The sequence below is a fragment of the Protopterus annectens genome, chromosome 12.part0 (assembly GCF_019279795.1).
Source record: "Protopterus annectens isolate FY-2018-M chromosome 12.part0, PAN1.0, whole genome shotgun sequence".
NCBI classification, from domain to species: domain Eukaryota; kingdom Metazoa; phylum Chordata; order Ceratodontiformes; family Protopteridae; genus Protopterus; species Protopterus annectens.
Genome location: NC_056746.1, coordinates 1,075,538,055 through 1,075,557,117, shown reverse-complemented (window position 1 = coordinate 1,075,557,117; position 19,063 = coordinate 1,075,538,055). Strand labels below are relative to the sequence as shown.

General features: G+C 36.4%; 1 protein-coding gene across 1 annotated transcript in view; it reads left to right on the top strand.

Annotated features, from left to right (window-relative positions):
* LOC122816979 (annexin A13-like) overlaps nucleotides 1–19,063 on the top strand; it is a 267,063-nt gene that overhangs the window by 119,189 nt on the left and 128,811 nt on the right. The window contains exons 6-7 of the mRNA XM_044090091.1: nucleotides 3,877–3,956; nucleotides 13,747–13,815. Of these exons, the coding sequence (XP_043946026.1) occupies nucleotides 3,877–3,956; nucleotides 13,747–13,815 (149 nt within the window). The remainder of the gene's footprint in view (nucleotides 1–3,876; nucleotides 3,957–13,746; nucleotides 13,816–19,063) is intronic.

Sequence of the window (19,063 nt, the reverse complement as noted above, 5' to 3'; positions counted from 1 at the left end):
TTTGTGCCTGACATTGTCCCACCTCTGTTGTATTGGTAGCTACATTCTTGACTTACTTCACAGCAGCATACAAACACTTCATCCAAACCATAATGTTTAGGTGTGACAAATAAGTTGCTTTTCTGTGTTGTGAACTTTGCTGGTGTTTGTAAGATTATCTCAGTCACTGCTATTTTTCATAGGGAGATGGTCTTTCATTTTTAACAGTGGACTATGGGTGAGTTATCATGTACTGTATACATTACTGGTATGGTGTTTTTTTTTTTTTTCACATGTACAGCATGCCCCACCAGCTAGCTACTTTGTAACCCTTTTATGCCTTGGCAATAAAAGGAACCTGGAGCCAAGACTCTCCATCAAATAAAATAATCAATGATTATGTCACTTCCAGACAGATTCCCAAAGATGAAAAACAGAAGTCACAGACCTCTAGATCACCACAGATAAGACAAACTATTAACTTATAGCCTGTTTTTTAATTTCTCCAAATCTTTTGGGTTTCTAATACCATGATGGGAATGGACCCCATTCCTAAGTCAAAGTATAATTAAAGTTAATAAAATTAGTATTGTTTCACTCTTTGAAGTTAGCCAGAAGTGCTTTCTGCGAAGGGAGATCCTGCCAATTCAGTTTAGTTTACAAGTTCTTGCAGGTTGTAAGCATGGAAATTTTGTTCACGTAGCTTACTTGGACATAGCTAAAGCATTTGACACTGTATGCCATGCTGGGATCATAAACAAGCTCAGTGTCTTTAAAAATGAGATCCATGTATACTGATGTGGATAGCCAACTGGCTGAAACTATAATCCATGTGCCCAGTAATGACTCCTTCTGCAGTTCATACAGAGTTACATGTATTGTTAACATATCTAAGTATAATTGTAAATTAATTTTTAAAAGACCTATTTCTCTTACTACTACTGCAACTGTCTGGGTACCTTTTTTCCACATTTCCCTCATTTCTGCTTGCAAATCCTGGTACTTTACGACTTTGTGTCTCTCTGTACGTAAGACAATGTAGTCACTGGGTTTAGCGATTTCAGAAACCAATGCTACTTTTATCTTCTTTTCATGGACTATTATATTTGTTTTTCTTGCATCTATTTTCTGAACTGTTGGTAATGGATGATCCCATGTGATATAAACTTCATCATTTTCTATGATACCTTTGGCTCATGTTTCCAGTGTTTTTCAGCTACAGGACACCCTCCATGTCCCAAAATGATAACAATAGATTCACATAAGTACTTGAAGAACTCCATTATTTTGGGAAATTTTACTATCCTGAAATTAACTAGAGCACCTATACCACCAATGTAGAATATGCTTAGAGATTCTTGTACTTATTTATTCCTCAGATCTGGCAACTTTTGTCATAAATCTTTCTACTTAGCAGCATTAATAGCTAAAGGTTTATCATCTTGATCTAAAGATATCATTGTTCCGTTACAGTCTGCAGTGGTAAGACCACATGTAGCGTAATGCCCCCTTCAGGATGTCCTTCACCTGCCATATCAAACAACTAGGGAAGCCGCAGAAGTTTCTAAGAAGATTTCAGGTTTAAAGACCTTGAGCTATCAAGAGAGGCTGGAAGCTTTATCCCTTTACTCAGCATCTTGATGGGTAATCTGTCCTTTCCTAACACATTACTAGAAGACTCTGTTATCTGGTCTCCTGTATTCTTGAATGTCAGTAGCTTAGCAAACTCAAGAACCAGGGCCCTAAATATTCATAGCATATAACTAGATAGCTTGAACATGACGGAGAGATAGTTTCATTATGCAATGCCTCCCCTATCTATGGAATACGCTGTCCCTGCAAACATACTAGCAGACAAATGATGTGCAGACTGTATCCCCTGCAACTGCTATCATAATTCTACACATTCCTTAATCCCTTACACCTTCTAATTTCACAAAGAAGCATGTACCGAAGGTGCTCTCTAAAATTAAAAAATACCACTTTCATTGGACCAGATAATTTACCTAGATGACTAAAAACTAGTGCCAAACCTGCCCTTGTGAAGTCCCTCCTTAAACTGATTGAACTGAGTTTAGGTACAGGATTTACTCTCAAAGTAATGAGAACTTGATACCAGTCCTGTCATCAATCTGGGAAACTGTACACTCATTAGCCTCAGCAGTCTGATTTACAAAGCAACGGAATGCACCATGTCTGATTTCGTAACTTATGATATCAAAAGCTTTTCATGCTAGACCACATTGACTTGTCTTTCTGCGAAGGGAGATCCTGCCAATTCAGTTTAGTTTACAAGTTCTTGCAGGTTGTAAGCATGGAAATTTTGTTCACATAGCTTACTTGGACATAGATAAAGCATTTGACACTGTATGCCATGCTGGGATCATAAACAAGCTCAGTGTCTTTAAAAATGAGATCTATGTATACTGATGTGGATAGCCAACTGGCTGAAACTATAATCCACATACTTAAATGGGCAGATACCTCTGCAGAAGGCCTAAAGGTAACTAGCGGTATGCCTCAGAACTCAGCACTGAAACTCTGCCTTTTCATCATCTGCTCCTCCAATCATCAAACTGGGAATCAGGACTTTTGGTTAACTTAGTTTGCAGATGATTGCAAACTGGCCATTAATGTCAAATCTCTCTAGGATATCCATTCATTGCAGCAGGAGGTAACACTCATAAAGAAGTGGTGTACAGAAAAAGGGCTAAGGTTATATGCAAAAATGTGTAGTATTGTCACATTTGGTAAGCAACTCTCTACCTCAATGTACAGTATAGCCAATACCCCACTCCAAAATTGCTAATGTCATCAGGAATATTGAAACCTGGGTTTATAAAAAAAAAATCACTTCTGACCACACTGTAGCAACAACAGTCAGAAAATCCTTCTATTAAGCACAGCTACTATCTAAAGGCATATCATCCAGGTAGTAGAAGTTGTCATTATGCATTCCTAATTATACCAATTATTGAGTACAGTGCCCCTTCAGGATGTATCTTTCCAGACATATCAAGTAACTGGAAAGGATCCAGAAATTCCTAACCAAAATGATTATTTGCCTGAAGTCCCTGAGCTACTTGGGAAGGCTTAAAGTGCTATCTCTTTACTCCATTTCTTTTAGACTCTTGCTTGGTGATCTATGCCTTGTGTTACACACAGTTAGGGACCCCCCATCTTCTTTGATATCCTATTTCTTTGCAAGTCAAATAGCTCCACTTTTATTAGAACTAGGGACTTATATCTCAAACAGCACATAAATAAAACTCACTGAATAAACAAAATTATTACCTAAAATTTACTTTATCTCTGGAACAAAATTCCTCTGCAAATTAAACAAAGTGTCACTCTGTCATGCCTCATATTAAACATAGATTGTTGGGTGTATACCTATCCATTTACTCCAGGACTGAACCTGCTTTACCTTTCCTGAAAAAGGTGTTGACAAAGTGATCTTGTGACTCAGTCATCTTGCATTTCCTAGGATCCTATGACTTAAATTTAACTTACATTCACCTAAGATTCATCAGCAGGATTATTCGTTCTCAGAAAGCCACATGGTTTTGTCAATATCTACTGAATGATTTAAACTGACATTTTGTTCATTAGATCTAAATGAGTTATTTTAAAAGGGTTGGCATTTACATAAATTATATAAGTGTAAAAACAGTCATATTTGTAGGAGTTTAATCACCACTTGGGCAGGTTGAATTGATGCCACCTGAAGATATATCGTCATTACTCATAACTTACTGGTAATTCATGCATGGCATTTTAAAATTGAAATATTGCAGCCTGCTACACAATTAGCCCAAATTTCTAAATGCATTAGAGTCTTAACTGTATGTATAAGGTTTAATAAACAGTTACATTTTATTTTGTGATTATGTTTAGTCTTCGAACGGGACATTCTGTCTGACATCAAAGGTGAAACAAGTGGAGAAGTGGAGAACTTACTTCTGTCTCTTCTAGAGGTAAGACATTTGTGCTGTTATTCACCACACCCAGCTTTAACTTGTGTTGACTTTTACTATACTTAACAAGTCTGGTACAATGTATGCACATGCCTTTAAACAAATGGGATAAAAATAATTAGTTAATATACTAGAATAAAGACAAATACATTATTTTAATTCTGTCATTTAAAGCTAGACTTTCAGAAGATATTTGATGAAAAAAATATTGTGGTACTGTGAGAAGGATGTTTTGCACATGACCCACATCAAATAAAATGGTGATAAAGACCTTAAAGCCTTTGGGGGGAGTGTTGCATAATACCATAATAGAGAACCCTTCAATGTCTCTCTAGGTAAACAGATAACTAAGCCTTCAATAGGAAATTCAGGCTTAGAACAAAACTATGGCATAAAGTGCCAAGGAAAAGACAGGTCCAAACTCTAGGCTGAGACTGAAATTGGTCCAAAGGGATCATTGTTCTACCCAATGTAACAAATTGCATAAATAAATAAATAAACTCTGAATTAATTTTCTCAAAGCATGAAGTCGTCTCCCATATGACACTTCTTGGAGTGATTATACATGAAAACTTTAAATTTGACCTGCATGTTCAAAATAACAAAAAATACTCACCAAAAATTAGGACTGCTCTATATGCATTAAAAAATTCCTTAGCAGCACCACCACCAAAACCACTTTTGCCACTACTTACCCTCTTCTATCTCTCTTATACAGTGAACCCGTTCTAGCCAGCCTTTTTGCTGCAGCTAAAAATAAGCTGTATGCATTCTATAAGGTTGCAAAATTTGCCATCAAAACCAATACCACAGCCACCACTATATTGCCCTTAAGGCTTTGAATTGGCTCAAACTCCCTCACCACTTAGATTACATACAGCCTATCTCCACACCCAACATTATTCACAAAGTTGATGATTGCCCTACTTTTATTTCTGTTCTCCATTCCTGTTACCCTAATAAACTACTTCAGTCCAATGAACACCATCGTCTCGGCATATATAAACCCAGCATATCCTCTCTAAAAAATGAAATTCTCTCCATCTGTAAATTAGACCTACCTCTAACCTCTCCAACTTTAAAAAACTACTAACAGACTACCTAAATAAAACCTGGCTCTGCTCATGCACTACCCAAGGCTGAACTAGTCCCATCCTTCTTCCACCACCAGCATACATTGACTAAGTTCAGAGTGAAGGAATTAATAAAAACTGTTTCATAGATAAAGAACAAATATATATTTGACTAGGCTATATTATCTAGTCATCTCTGTTCCAAAGAGTGTGTTTAATGTGATTTAGATGAAATGCAACTTGTGAATACTTTATCTATTGAAAATGTTCATTTTCAATTTGTTATAGCTGTATATATTTGCACTACGTATGTATAGGTTCACACTCTTCAAACTGAAGCAGAATTTTCCTTAGTTATTATGTCATTCTTCTGTATTAGGCTTTGTAATAACTTTATTTAACTGTAAATGTATTATGTCAATGTGGAGTTTTTCTCACCTGACCTCCAATGAAAATGGGATATTATCTCAGTCAGACTTTCCTGGTAAACAACCATCAAATAAGAAAATAAAATTACTAAGCTAGTGCATTTAGCAAACCCCTCAAGAGTGGAGTCAAAATGGATTGCACTGCTGAGAACAGCCGTTAGAGAACTTTGAAAAGATGGTATTTAAAGTAAAGAAAAATATTGAGGTCAGATTTACTATATGCATATACGAGTTTGCAGATTAACTGATGTATCAATTAATTATTTTACCAGAAAAGTTCTCAAAGTGTTGTACATCTTTTTTGTTACAGTCTTGGGGTGGGTTTGTTACTCTGCTATATATGAAAACAGTTTCTTTTTATAAATAAGTCAACATACAAGTTCCTTGGTCCTACTGGAGTACTGTTTAAGAGGAACTTCAGTAATGTAAATAAATACTTCCCCCCCTTGGTTTCTTCCTTTATCTCTCCTCCATTACTGTCACTCCATGCCCTTACTTGAACTCACTGTTCACTCTTTCCAATCCTCCTCCCTGCCTATCCTGTACCTTTCTATATATATTGTATATAGGCAGAAGTGGGAAGTATACATAGGTTCCACAATGACTTTAGTACATTTACAGCCCTAGTAGCTAACATTGATGCCATTTATACCAACCTAAATAAAGGTACACATTTCCATAGGATTATTTATAGATATGACTGGGCCTTTGAAATTGTTATTTATAACATTCTTCTCAAAAAGCTTGAGAGGCTAAATTTTGGAGAAAATACTGTTCACTGGTTTCAGAATTACCTACGTGACAGATCCTTTCAGGTTAGCTATAACAACTTCCTACCCACCCTCAGAGTACTCAATATTAGAGTCCTACAGGGATCAAGGCTTATCCCCCTTCTGTTCTCAATCTTTGTTAATGACCTTTGTATTGAACTCGTAAAAAACAGCAACAAATTGACTAATGCTAAACAAAAAGAATAAATCCACGAACTTGCAAGCTATTAATGCGAACTTTTTATTCCATAAAGCGCTTTTCGTCTGGCTGGATAGCTAGACTTCTTCAGATGCAATTAAATATTCAAAACACAGTATATAACATGAACATCAGTCAGCTATTCCACCCTACTAATTAGAACAGCAGATCAACACCAACCAATGCATATACATACCCTCACAACCTAAGCCAAAATGCCTTAAACACACATACCATGAATTATATGTACTTCTAGTTAAGTTAATTAAAACCTGCTAACATATTTATTATTTTAAGTCATAATTTATATACCTATAAATGTTCTAAAAATATTCCAAAAACTTATAAAATACTTAATATACTATACAAAAAGTATAAAAGTCAGAAACCATACATATAACTGAGTTTCTGACTTTAGTTATGTGCATACTCAAAAAACATATAATTTAAACAAACTAAAACATATGTATACACTTTACATTGTTATTATTGAGCTCTCTGCAAATACTGGGGTATTCTGTCTCACTCTCTGTCATGTAAGACTTTATGGTACTGTTGTCATTATAAATATTATTATTCTGAAGTTTCTTGTTATGTAAATCAATTGCATACCACTCTATGATCCTTGGTCATGAATGAAAACAGTCAATAGACCAGTTAACCTACCCAGTCAACAAACAGTAATTAATAAATAAATAGGCAAGCATCTCCATATTATTACTGTTATTTTGTTCAGCCACACCATGTATAATCTGTAATCAAGTAATAATGTCCAACAGGGTGCATGTTACTGTATAAATAAAATCCACCCAGGGATAAAAAACAAAAAACAAAAAAATAAGAAAACACACCAAAAAGAGGGTATGCGAGGTAAAAATCCGCCTTTATTAAAATGCACAAAACACTGTATTGAGAGCTTTCATCCCTACAAAAGGGGACTTCATCAGAATAAGTATTTCCTCCTTTCTGCAACAATAAATATCCATCCATCTTGCACTATTGGCTTAATCATTCACCAATCACCTTACAAAGAGCAATGTTAGACCAAAAAAGAATATTATGTTAAAAGACAGTATTTGAAAGTTTGTAATCAATGTGAATATATTATGAGGGAGGTTGAGATAACCCTTGATAATACAATGAGGATGAAAATAATGTTTCAGAGGGGAAATTGTACCACGAGTAAAGTAGTGTACCTGGCAAAGTGTGAAAATTGCACTTGTTTTATGTAGGAAAAAAACAAATGAGCTTTGAGCATTAGGATTTATGAGTATCTATATGATATTAATAACAAAACGCGACAAATGCTTTATACAGACATTCTCTTGTATATAATGGGTTCAGGAGGTTTACTTTTGGAATTTTGGAATGTATTAAAATCAGACTGAGAGGAAGTGACTGGAAAAAATACATTGGCAGCTAAGGTTAGCAGCTATGTTCCCCCTGGGTTAAATGACACTGTTTCTATTTCACCTGTAGTGAATGGAAGGTCTAACAGTTTATAGACTTTAACTTCATATATTATAGGAATGGTATTTTAGTGGTTTTTTTTGGTAAATGTTGTATGTTAAGTCATATTTTTTTCTTTTTATCTGTTATAATGGTTTGTAAAAATGTTTATCAAACTTTCTAATAATAAATTCTACTATTTCTAACTTTCTAATATTGGCTTTCAACATAATCTTATTTTTTTGCCCTTTATAAGGTGATTGGTGAATGATTCAGGCAATAGTGCAGGATGGAGGGATAGTTATTGTTACAAAAAGGAGTTAATACATATTCTAATGAAGTCCCCAGATGTAGGGATGAAAGTGCTCAGTATAGTGTTTTGTGCATTTTAATAAAGGCAAAGTTTTACCTCGTATACCCTTGTTTCAGTGCATTTTATTATTTTTTTTGTTTTTTAGTCTGGTTCAGCGTGCTGGACAGTAATTATTTTGAGTCTACCCGGGGGTGTTATGAGGCCTGATGCTGCAGGCAGAGTATTTATATTTATGTTATTTATCATGAATTGCAGAAACAACTATCATTGGTTATAATATGTTTCACCTGCTTTATTTTGTATTATAACTGTGTGCACAGCATTGTAACTAAGGGTTGAATCTGAAAATGGTCCAGATGGATTAGTGTTCTAACCTGGTCAATAAATAAAATTAAACAAAATAAAAATAAAACAAAATGTAACATCAGGCTTGGTATACAATCCTCCATATTCTCAGTTTCAGCTCTGTTAATCTCAGAGTTTTAGATGGAATTTCAAAAGGCACCCTAAGGAAAAGAAAAATGATGCCAGCAGGTTTTATACTAAATCCTGTGTTATAAAAATGGCAAAAAGATGCTGCATTTCTCCTCATCCTAGACAGTTAAAATGACAAATGAACAGGAAGGGATCTGTAATAAAAACAGTATTACACACCTTCACACAGTCATAGTAGACAAATAGAGGCTGTGAGACTGAAACCCAGAACTGCTCCAGAGTTTAGATTGCGCTCCACATAAACCTCTCCTCCACACTTCTGCTCCTGGATGAGAACTCACAATTGCCTGAACTACAAAGTGGGCTGTAGATGATCAAGAGTCTGCCAGTTTTGCAAATACTGCATTAGTATAGCCTTGTAAGTACACATCTAGTAGGCCTTGCACATGTCCTTATCAATGGTTTGCATCTTATCACTGCTATTTTAAACTACAAAATACACATTTCCTTCTCCATTGTCACTACTATTTTAAAACACAAAATGTCCTGGGTAGATTTATTCAAAAATTGTGATATGCCACCTATCCTGGTTGTCAGACATGCAGTATAATTAGGTTATGGTATTCTTTTGTCTATCAGGAATCACAATTTTGACTACTATAAGTGTTATTCAGAAGCTACTATTTTTATTTATTTGTAGCGCACCTGCAGGTGTAGCTGAAGAGATATGGGTTCCTTCCTACCTGACTCTGGTGACACCCCTATAGGCCCAATGTGGCAAGAGGGACAGATTTTATTCTAAGTGACAAATCTAGTTTAAAAAGGCAATACCACAACCATAAACACATTATTTCAACAGTGCACCAGTTAGCAATAAAGCAAAGTGAGATATGCATGCAATAAAAACATACATTCACCCTCTTCCCTAGAACTCAACAGAAGAAAGTCTTGGCATTCAAACATGCACAATGAAGGCAATATCAATGAGCAGTAAAGCTTTATAATGCAGCAATACAAACACAGGAAAAATGCCATGTCATTAAGCAATAAAAGAGTCATGATACAACAATACAGATATGAGAAAATTCAATGTCATTGAGCAGCAAAATTCTTGAAGACAGCAGTACTAACACGAGCAAAATGCAATGTCATTGAACAATGAGGATTTATAATGCAACAATACAAATACGAGAAAATGCAATGTCATTGAGCAGCAAAATTCTTGAAGACAGCAGTACTAACACGAGCAAAATGCAATGTCATTGAACAATGAGGATTTGTAATGCAACAATACAAATACGAGAAAATGCAATGTCAATGAGCAGTAAAGATTCTTTAAGGCAGCAATACTAACATGGCAAAATGCATTATCATTGAACAATAAAGATTTATAATGCCACAATACAAATATGAGAGAATGCAATGTCATTCAGCAGTACTAACACCCTCTACCCCCTTGATCAATTCTAAACAGACCAACTATGAAACACTCTATTATTCCCTGTTCCCTGACCAGTGACTATTTCCAGCTTACTGCCTGCATGATGGGGCCCAAGTTGGAGCTCATATGGATCCCAGTTATTTGTAATCCACAAAGCATTTGGGGGGAAACCACAATCTTATAAAGATATAAAATGATGGTCAGAGCTTCTCACCATTCCATCAAGAATATCCTAGTGACCAGGCACCATGGTTCCTCTGATGAGAAAAGTAGAACATCACCTACCAGATCTCTGGTAGTCATCTATGGCTTCTCGGTACTAGGCCCAAGGGAACTCCTTTTCTTGCTGAATCATAGCAGGTGTGGTGCTACTGGTTTCAAACTTCTCTCCTGATTCCACAAAATACCACCATCCAGGATTTCAGCAAGAGACAGACACAATCTGCTACTTCACTTCCCTGTCCCAAAGCAATAGAAAAGAAAATCCAGTCATGCTGCAAGGCCCTTTTCCCTTCAGCTATGTGTTTCAGTCTTCTCTCCTTCAGCTAGTCTTCCAGTCCCTCCTTTCACTTTTGAAATTGTCTTTGATATTCCTGAAAAGGAGCTCCACCTTGTGGTGTAATGGAAAACTACAGTCTATTACTTCTACATGAAATAATAGTGGGAGCTACATATTTTATTTTCATTTGTTTACTGGGAAAGTCCAACTGGGCAAACAAGACCTTTTCAGAGGAAGCCTGCAGAGAAAAGCTCCACAAGAAATAATAACAGTAGTGCATATAGAACATAAAGAATGGAATGTTGTACACAGGTAAAAACAGGTAACATTTTCAGCATTAAAAAGTATAAATAAAGCAGATAATTAAGAAATAAACAAGTATATTTTGCAGCAACAGTCAGCACTGAGTGCAGTTAACTGGTAGTACATTAGCTCAGATGTAAATATATGCATTTTGTCATAAGAAGAGTGGAAGACAAAAGAGTATAGATAGTCACTAACATGTATGTGTACATAGGAGAAGTAGTTTAGGAATAATTTAGCATGGCAAATAGCAAGGACATAATCAGGACCCAAGCAGGAACATTGTTAATTTATCTTCGAAGAGATGTGTGTTACTAAGGAGTCTGATTGGGGAGGCTGGAAGTGGGATTCTAAGATTTTGAGGTATAACTGGAGTGAAGAGTATTTGCTGCATTGTTGTAAGCTTTGTGCATTGAGAGAAGATGTTTGTCAGTAGACCAGAGAGCTATATTGGTGGACTGGGGTTGTAGTATACCACTTAGGGCAGGGCAATTTTCCTGCTGAAAGATTAATTTGTATGCAAATTGAAGTTGAGAGTAGGTGAGGAGGTGAGATGGCACAAGCCACTTCAGTTGCATGAGGGCAATATAGTGATGTGTGAAGTATGACTTAGAAGCAAATTTGGCTTTTTTATTATAGTGTTGCTCTAGTTTTAGTTATGAGGGTATACTGGAGGTTTGTGAAAGTAGGAGAGGCCTTCAGAAGTGTAGGCAGCAAGTAGGTGTATACTACCCTTATCTGCCTGCTTTTAGTCAGATATTGTTTGGATCTATATATTAGACAACTTCTGATGAGTTTTTTATTGCTTGTTGGATGTGGGGATTAGATGTCATGGTGTTATCTATTACAACCATGAATAATTTAGTACTGGAGAGTACCTCAATATTTGTATTATTTGCAGAGGTGATTTTAAAGTTAGCCTTACATTTGGTATGAGACTTAAGAATGAAAAGGAGAAGTTTTGTAATTTTTAGATTTAGTATTATGTCTGATTTTGCTAGCCACTCTTCTATGGAATAAATTAATCTTGAGTGAGCTGTTGGAGAAGAATGGGATTTTTAACAGAGCAGATAAGGGTTGCATTACCAGTGTATTGCATTAGTTTGGCATGTTTTGAGGCAGTGTATGAATTACTGATAAATATATTAAACAGTAGTGGTCCTTGCATGGAGCCTTGGGAAACACGGTCAGCAGCTGGTAAAAAGGTTGAGATGCTAGATGCTATTTAACAGCTTTGGATCTGTTAGACAGATGGCTGAGGAACCAGGAGAGGCTGGAGTAGGACAGATCATGGAAGGCTAGCTGATGGAGCATTTTATCATGAGATACAGTATCAAAGACTTTAGTTAGGTCCAGGAAAAGGCAGATACAATATTACCTGTATTGTGGCTATAATTAACACTGTTAGAGAAGTCTGTTATTGCAGTAGTGGTACTGTGATTTGGTCTAAAGCCAAGTTGAGTGTAAGAGAGGAGCTTTTTGGTAAGAATGCTGTTTAGGATTTGAGAATGAATATATTTTTCCAAGATTTTTGATAGGGAGGAAATATGGCTATGGGTCTATAGCTGTAACGATCAGTTGTTATTTCCCCATTTGTGCAGGGATAGGATGAATGATTTCTTCCATAAGGACAGTACAGAAGACTGTAGGATGAATCTGTTAATGAGTATTAAGTGGGGTAGACAATGGCAACTGCTGCAATTTTCAGGTATTCAGCAAGCAGGTAATCTGCAGAGTGGTAGATTTTAGTTTTTGGAGGTGGTTTTTAATGGCAGAGGTTAGGACAGAGTTGGTGGAGAATGTGGTATGGTTGAAACTGACATGGATGTTAAGTTGAAGTGAATAGTTAGTGTCTATGGTAAGTACTGTTTTTATGGTATTTATAAAGTCAGAGTTAAATCATGAAGCAACATTGTCTAGATGCATGTCTAGATATGTATTGAGCTTCTCTATTTCACCTAGAGGTAAATGTTTTTTAATGGAGCTCCAGAAATTAACATGATTGTTTTAGTGATTGTTTTTCAGGTTAAATAGTGATTTATTTTATTGTTTTTAACTTTTATTTTGGTTTGATTGTGAAGGTGTCTGACGTTTTGGAGATTTTGTTAACTTGCCATATTTTCCATGTCTTATTCCTATCATGCATTAATTTTTTGGTTGTTACCTACAGCCATGGTATGAAGTAGCTGGACTGCATCATCTATGGGAGTGGTTTTGAGAGTACTCCAGTTTTTTGAAGTAAGAATGATTAAGAACATGCCTTTATTAAAGTTTGTTAGATTTCATACTTCTTTAAAACGTTAGTTCTTGGGTTGAGGGGCTGTGTGTCTAAGGGCAAAAAAAGTAAATCTAGGCAAAATAAGTTAATCAGCTTACCTAGTTTTAAATTCTTTGAATTAATATTGGAAATCAAATCAGATAACCTGATACAACTGTGTAAAACAGTTTTGTAACAGTTTTGTTTGTCTAAGCCATACAAAGAATGGCTAGAAGGCATAATGCACTCACTTTATCCTCTCTGAAAATATATCCTAGTCATTGTATAGTTATGCATTGTAGTTTCACCTGAGACCATTGGTTTACAACATTCCATACCAGGTTGCACATCATTTGTGAATCAGTAACCACCAGCATAATGTATCAGATTTACTTACTCCTTCTGAAACCAGCAGTCTGGAAATACAAGTTTCATTCTGGTATAGACTGCCAGACAGCTTTCAACAACTTTTTACATAATAACAACGTTTTGTTGTTAGTAGATTTGTGTCAAAGACAGGTCGCCTCAGAACAATATATAAACAATAAAGTAATACAAAAGTACAAAAAGCACTTGCATAGATGCTTATGGCCTTGATCTGCTTTTCGTTTTCCTCACTGTAGGCTCAAAGAGATGAATCTTTGGAAATTGATGAAGCACAAGCTGAACAGGATGCTCAACAACTTTTGGAGGTACATGTTGTAACAACTGTGGTAGAACCACAGAATGTAATGAGATATTCTATTCCAAAGTTATGTGTGTTATTCACAACATGTGATGTTTGTTAGTGTTTAATATTAGTCATGAGCAGAAAGGATGCTGAATCATGGTTTGCTGAAGAATAAATCAGTGAAAAGTACAGTTGTGTTAGGATCTTATCATAAATGTAAATGTTCACATAGATTCTCACTACTGGGGATATTCTGCATGCAGGTAGCCGGAATGGCTGACCTGACTTCCAGAGTTTTACTTTTCCTGAGGACTTCTTCTGAGACACTGCTACTAGGGTACAAGGACATTGGTGGTATAAAAGACACTAAACCTGATGCCATCTTCTGATCTTTCTTAGCCAAGCAGCAGCTACAAGATCTCAGTGCCAAAGACTAATGGGCCAGAGGGAACAGCCTTGTGTGGTCCAGGTCTGCCCCTGATTTCCCCCAATCCCCCCCCCTCCAGACAGTAATAAAAGATAAGAAGTGTGTGTGTGGGGGGGGGGGGCTGCTAGGAAAGTGAAAGGGAAGGTGCAGAAGGGGGTAGGGAACCAAAGCAACTCATGGTGAAGAACAACTAGTCAAAACAGGATCACCTTGTCAGAATAAGGGGTGAATGAATGAATGAATGAGTCTAGTCAAACATCTGCTATTATGGTAAGTTCCTAACACAACTGCACTATGTTTATCATAGTATTCACTGTTGTAGACCTCATTTTAGGGACAATTCCCAAAATCATAGAGAGTATAGGAAAATAACTTTGACTGGATGGTAAGATCCTGCGGGATAGCAACAAACCCTACACTGGCCCTGGAAGCTTCCCCTAAATGGTACTATGAAGATAAAGTGTGTACAGAAACCCAGTTTGCTGCTTTGAACAGCCTCTGAGGTAACACTCCTAAGGAAGGCTGTGTTATCTGCAGTGACTCTAATGGGCCCTGATATATCTGGGGTAGCTTTACAACTGCCTAAATTACAAAAGGGAATGCAGTAAGCAAACCATTTGGAAAGGTCTATTTATTTATTGCTTTTCCCTGTTTACTTTTTGTATAGCTGATCAGAATTTCTGAAATCATTTTTTCTGTGTAAATAAAACTCTCAGCTGTCCATGCTCATCAAGGAATTGCAGGATCCTTTCTCCTGTATTCTGTACCTTAGGGAAAAACTGGTAAATTAATGGCTTAGCTAAAGGGCAGCTCAGAAACCATCTTGGATATGAAGGAAGGTATATTACAAAGGAAATGCTTGACAGAAGGCCTGAAGTACAAGAGCAGCTCCATAAGTAGAGAGGCTGAAATGGTTGAAGCATGCACTTTGACAGGTGTTTAAGCTACGCCAGTTTTATAAAGGTCTGACAAGTATTTCACAACTGTAGCCACTTTGCCTTGTTTGGGTCAAGGTTCCTTGACTGGCAGCAGATGAAGAGAGAATCTTTTAATTTAGCTAGGCAGCATTTTCTCATATTCAGTTTTCCAGCCTCCCTCATAAATTTTAACCATGTCCTTTGAGTGCATGGGTCTAACTGGAATCAATGTGAAATCATCCAACTTGTCAGTTTTAGAGTGGCCGGGCTGGGTTGTAAAAGGGACCCTTTGTTCTGAGTCAGGAAGCCCATATGCTGAGGCAGCAATTTTCATTTTCTTCTTGCCAGACTTCAGCAGAGGGAACCAGTGTTGCTTTGCCCAAAGCTATGCTGCTAGAATCACTTTTCCTTCTTTATTTTGCATACTATACAGGGGTCAAGGGTACTGAAATTAATGCATAAAAAGTAAACCCATCTCATACATGACGAAGGCATCCATTTCCAAGTTTCTGGAGGTGCTGTCCTATAGCAGAATTGACTCAGCTGCTTGTTTAGATGAGAGGTAAACAAGTATGTTTTTGGCAAACCCCACATCTCAATCAGATGCTCAGACATCCCTTTGTAGCATCTATTTGTGTGGAACTGCTAGAGATCTGCTCAGTCTGTTTGTCAAAATATTTTGTAAACAGGGAATGTAGGCTGCAGTTAGTGCCACAGTGATTAATTTCTAATTAACTTCCTTATTTAAATCATACAGTCTTAAAGTATCATACTTCAGAATAACTATATAACAACAAATAAGAATTAATTCATGGGAAATTATCTGCATAAAACAGAAGCAGAAAGAATGGTATAATCTTTGTTATGACAAACCAAAAAATATTCTACCAGAGTACTATCCATCTTAGCATATTTAATGTCACATATATTTTCTCTTAGTTTTATACAAATCTTTATTTTATTTATCCCATATAAAACAAATAACAGGGACATTTAATGACATAGACAACAACCTAATAATTACCTGAGACATTAGTCCTTTTGTTATTAATCATAAAAAAGACTTGGGGAAACCACAGAACAACACAAGTGACTACCACAAGGGGTGGTGCCAGAATAAGCCTGTCAGGTGAAAAAGTTAACTGAGCATGAGGAAACTCATATAATACAGATGTAAGAAAATCATCATTAAACAAAAATTATCCAGGATTTCTTTACATTGATGATAATATTTCCAGATAACACATTCAAAAACAAAATAAACATGTCGTTTAGTCTGCTGAGAAAAACTTACATAATTCAATTTCACTTCAACATATCTGGTATTAAATCAACTGAAAGTTTCCTTATTGGGCAATATACTAGCATTTTATATCCTTTATAACTACTATAGTCAGAATAGCTTCAGTTCTTAAACATAGACATTACCATGTGAGACTCGTAAAAAAAATCTTCCCTTATACTTAAAGTCATTCTCCCTTATGGAGAGATTTTGTATATAAGAGAGTGTAGAAGATGAGATGAATGAAAAGTACTACCATGAAAGTACTCCATAGTACCTGTGGACTTCCTAAACAGTTTTGACTGAATGCAGTCATCAGTACTAATAAATAAAGCAACATCCGAAAAATTGAACCTCCTCTATTAGACTCCCTCACATACTTTAAGTGAAATTAATTCTTATTTAGGCAAAAGAGACTATATCTTCATCACATAATCATCTATATACCATTAATATTTAACTATATTTTGAGAATAAAATTCAGAGTAATACATGTATTCCATTTCATAAAGTCCCATCATAAGGTTAGCATATGAGGGGACAAAAGAAGAACCCATTACTGTGCCAACTAACTGGTGAAAAACAGAAACATTAAAGCTATTTTTCAAACAAAATTCAGTCAATTCTATAATATAATAAAACACCGGGGATCCATCCAGAAAATAGTACAAGGCTTCTACACCATGTTAATGTTCAATACTAGTATATGAACTCAGGATTTACTACATGTCAATATGTAATATAATTCCACTTCACATTACGCATAAGTAATCAATCAGTGGAAGGCTTAATACAAGAAGATGAAAGGGCCACATGTTTAAAAAGGTGACTACTTACAATGTGCCCAACATTATTTAAAATATTTCCTCAGTTTAAAATTATAGGATGACCAGGAAGATGGAAAATAATCAATAACTATCTTATAAGAGACATCTCTCTCAGGAAAATAACCCAAAAATGTCTTTTTGTAGTAAAACATGAAATATGGCCCAAACAAAAGCATCAAAAGCAGATGAAGAAACTAAATGATAAGCATGTATAAAGTGAAACATACTCATATTGTAATATTATTGACTGTTTAAAATAGCAATGTTTTGCACTTGCATGCTGAGTAACTATATCTTGTATATTTTTCAAATCTAAAAATGTTTGTAGTGTCATGCCTGCTCCTGCAGCTGTTTCCCTAGCCTGCATGGCCAGTCAGCACAATGGCCTCCTTGTTTGTTTATACATCACATGACTATGGTGACATGTATCCTTACACGGAGAACACCCTCCATTTAGATATGGGTGAAAGCTTTCAGGGCTATGATGACCAAAATCATCTCTTTTATGTTTGTATTTTTTCTCATCCTGCCATCCCAAGTTCCCTGAACTTGAAAAGCCCACATGAGTCATCCCCCCCACAGCTAGGTCTGAGGAATCTCTACTGAGGGTCATTGTGCAATGGCGTACTAGTTACCCATTGTTTTTGACTGCACTAACTGCACTATAATGTGAATGCTTGTATGTATAATAAAAGTTTATGGTTTCTTTGAGTTGCTATATATATTTTTTGCACTATTGCATCAATTATGACATCTCCTTTCTGATGTCCTGAAAGCAGAAGTTGGTCTGTAAAGAATGAGCATGTCGGTACCACCAGTTAAGAATAACTATGCTGACACTATCACTTCCACTAGTAACGCTAAGGCTTCCTCATGTGCAAGTAAACACAACAGGTTAAAAATGCCATGTCCCTAGTAGCTTGAGTTACTTCCTGACTGGAAATTCTTTTACTGAAAAATGATTTGGAAGTGACATGTCAGATGGGTTACTTTGTCATCTGGGAAGAAGGCTCTGTTGGGGGTGATGTCCAGAGAAACCCTCAAGAAGACTAGGTACTTTGAGAGTATTGAGTTCAGTTTTACTCTGTTGATAGAATCAGTGGGAATTCCACTAGAGTAAGGCCAGCATATATAAAGGGTAAAATTGGATGCTCTTTGTTCTGCAATATTCAATTACTGGGACCTGGTATTTTGTAAACACACTGGGTGCAGTAGACAATCCAAATGGAGAGGATGTGAATTGGAAGTATCTTTCCCCTGCTGCAAATCTGAAGATTTCGTTTTGGCCTTTGGAAATGAGGATATGAATGTAGGCGTCCTTTGTGTCCAGTGAGACCATAAGGGCTTGAATTAGGATGAGTCATAACAGGCTTCCAGGGATTAAAATTCTACATTTTAGAACTCTAAGAAACTTGTGTAGATAAGACAAGTCTAGAATGGGTCTCTGTGTGATTTCCTTCCTTGGAATTAGGAAGAGCCTTGGGTAGAACTCTTGTACATCTACTCCAGATGAGGCCCTCTCTGCGGTCCCAGACTGCAACATGTCTTCTAGAATTATAAAGATAAGGATGCCATGAATCTTTGGGACTGCTGGGATATCTCTGCACTTTAAAATCATTTAAAACTGTATCTTCTAACTGTTTCACAGAATATCTAGAATGCTTAGCACCCAAGGTTGATATCTTTCCAACTTCTTACAAAGAAGACCATGCCCTTTGACTCTCTCTAAGGGAGGAAGGGAAGCTGCTAGGGGTGGGGGTGGAGAGATTGGGTTGGGTTGGGCTTGAAGAGAAGAGGAGGTAGCCTGACTGAGTCAC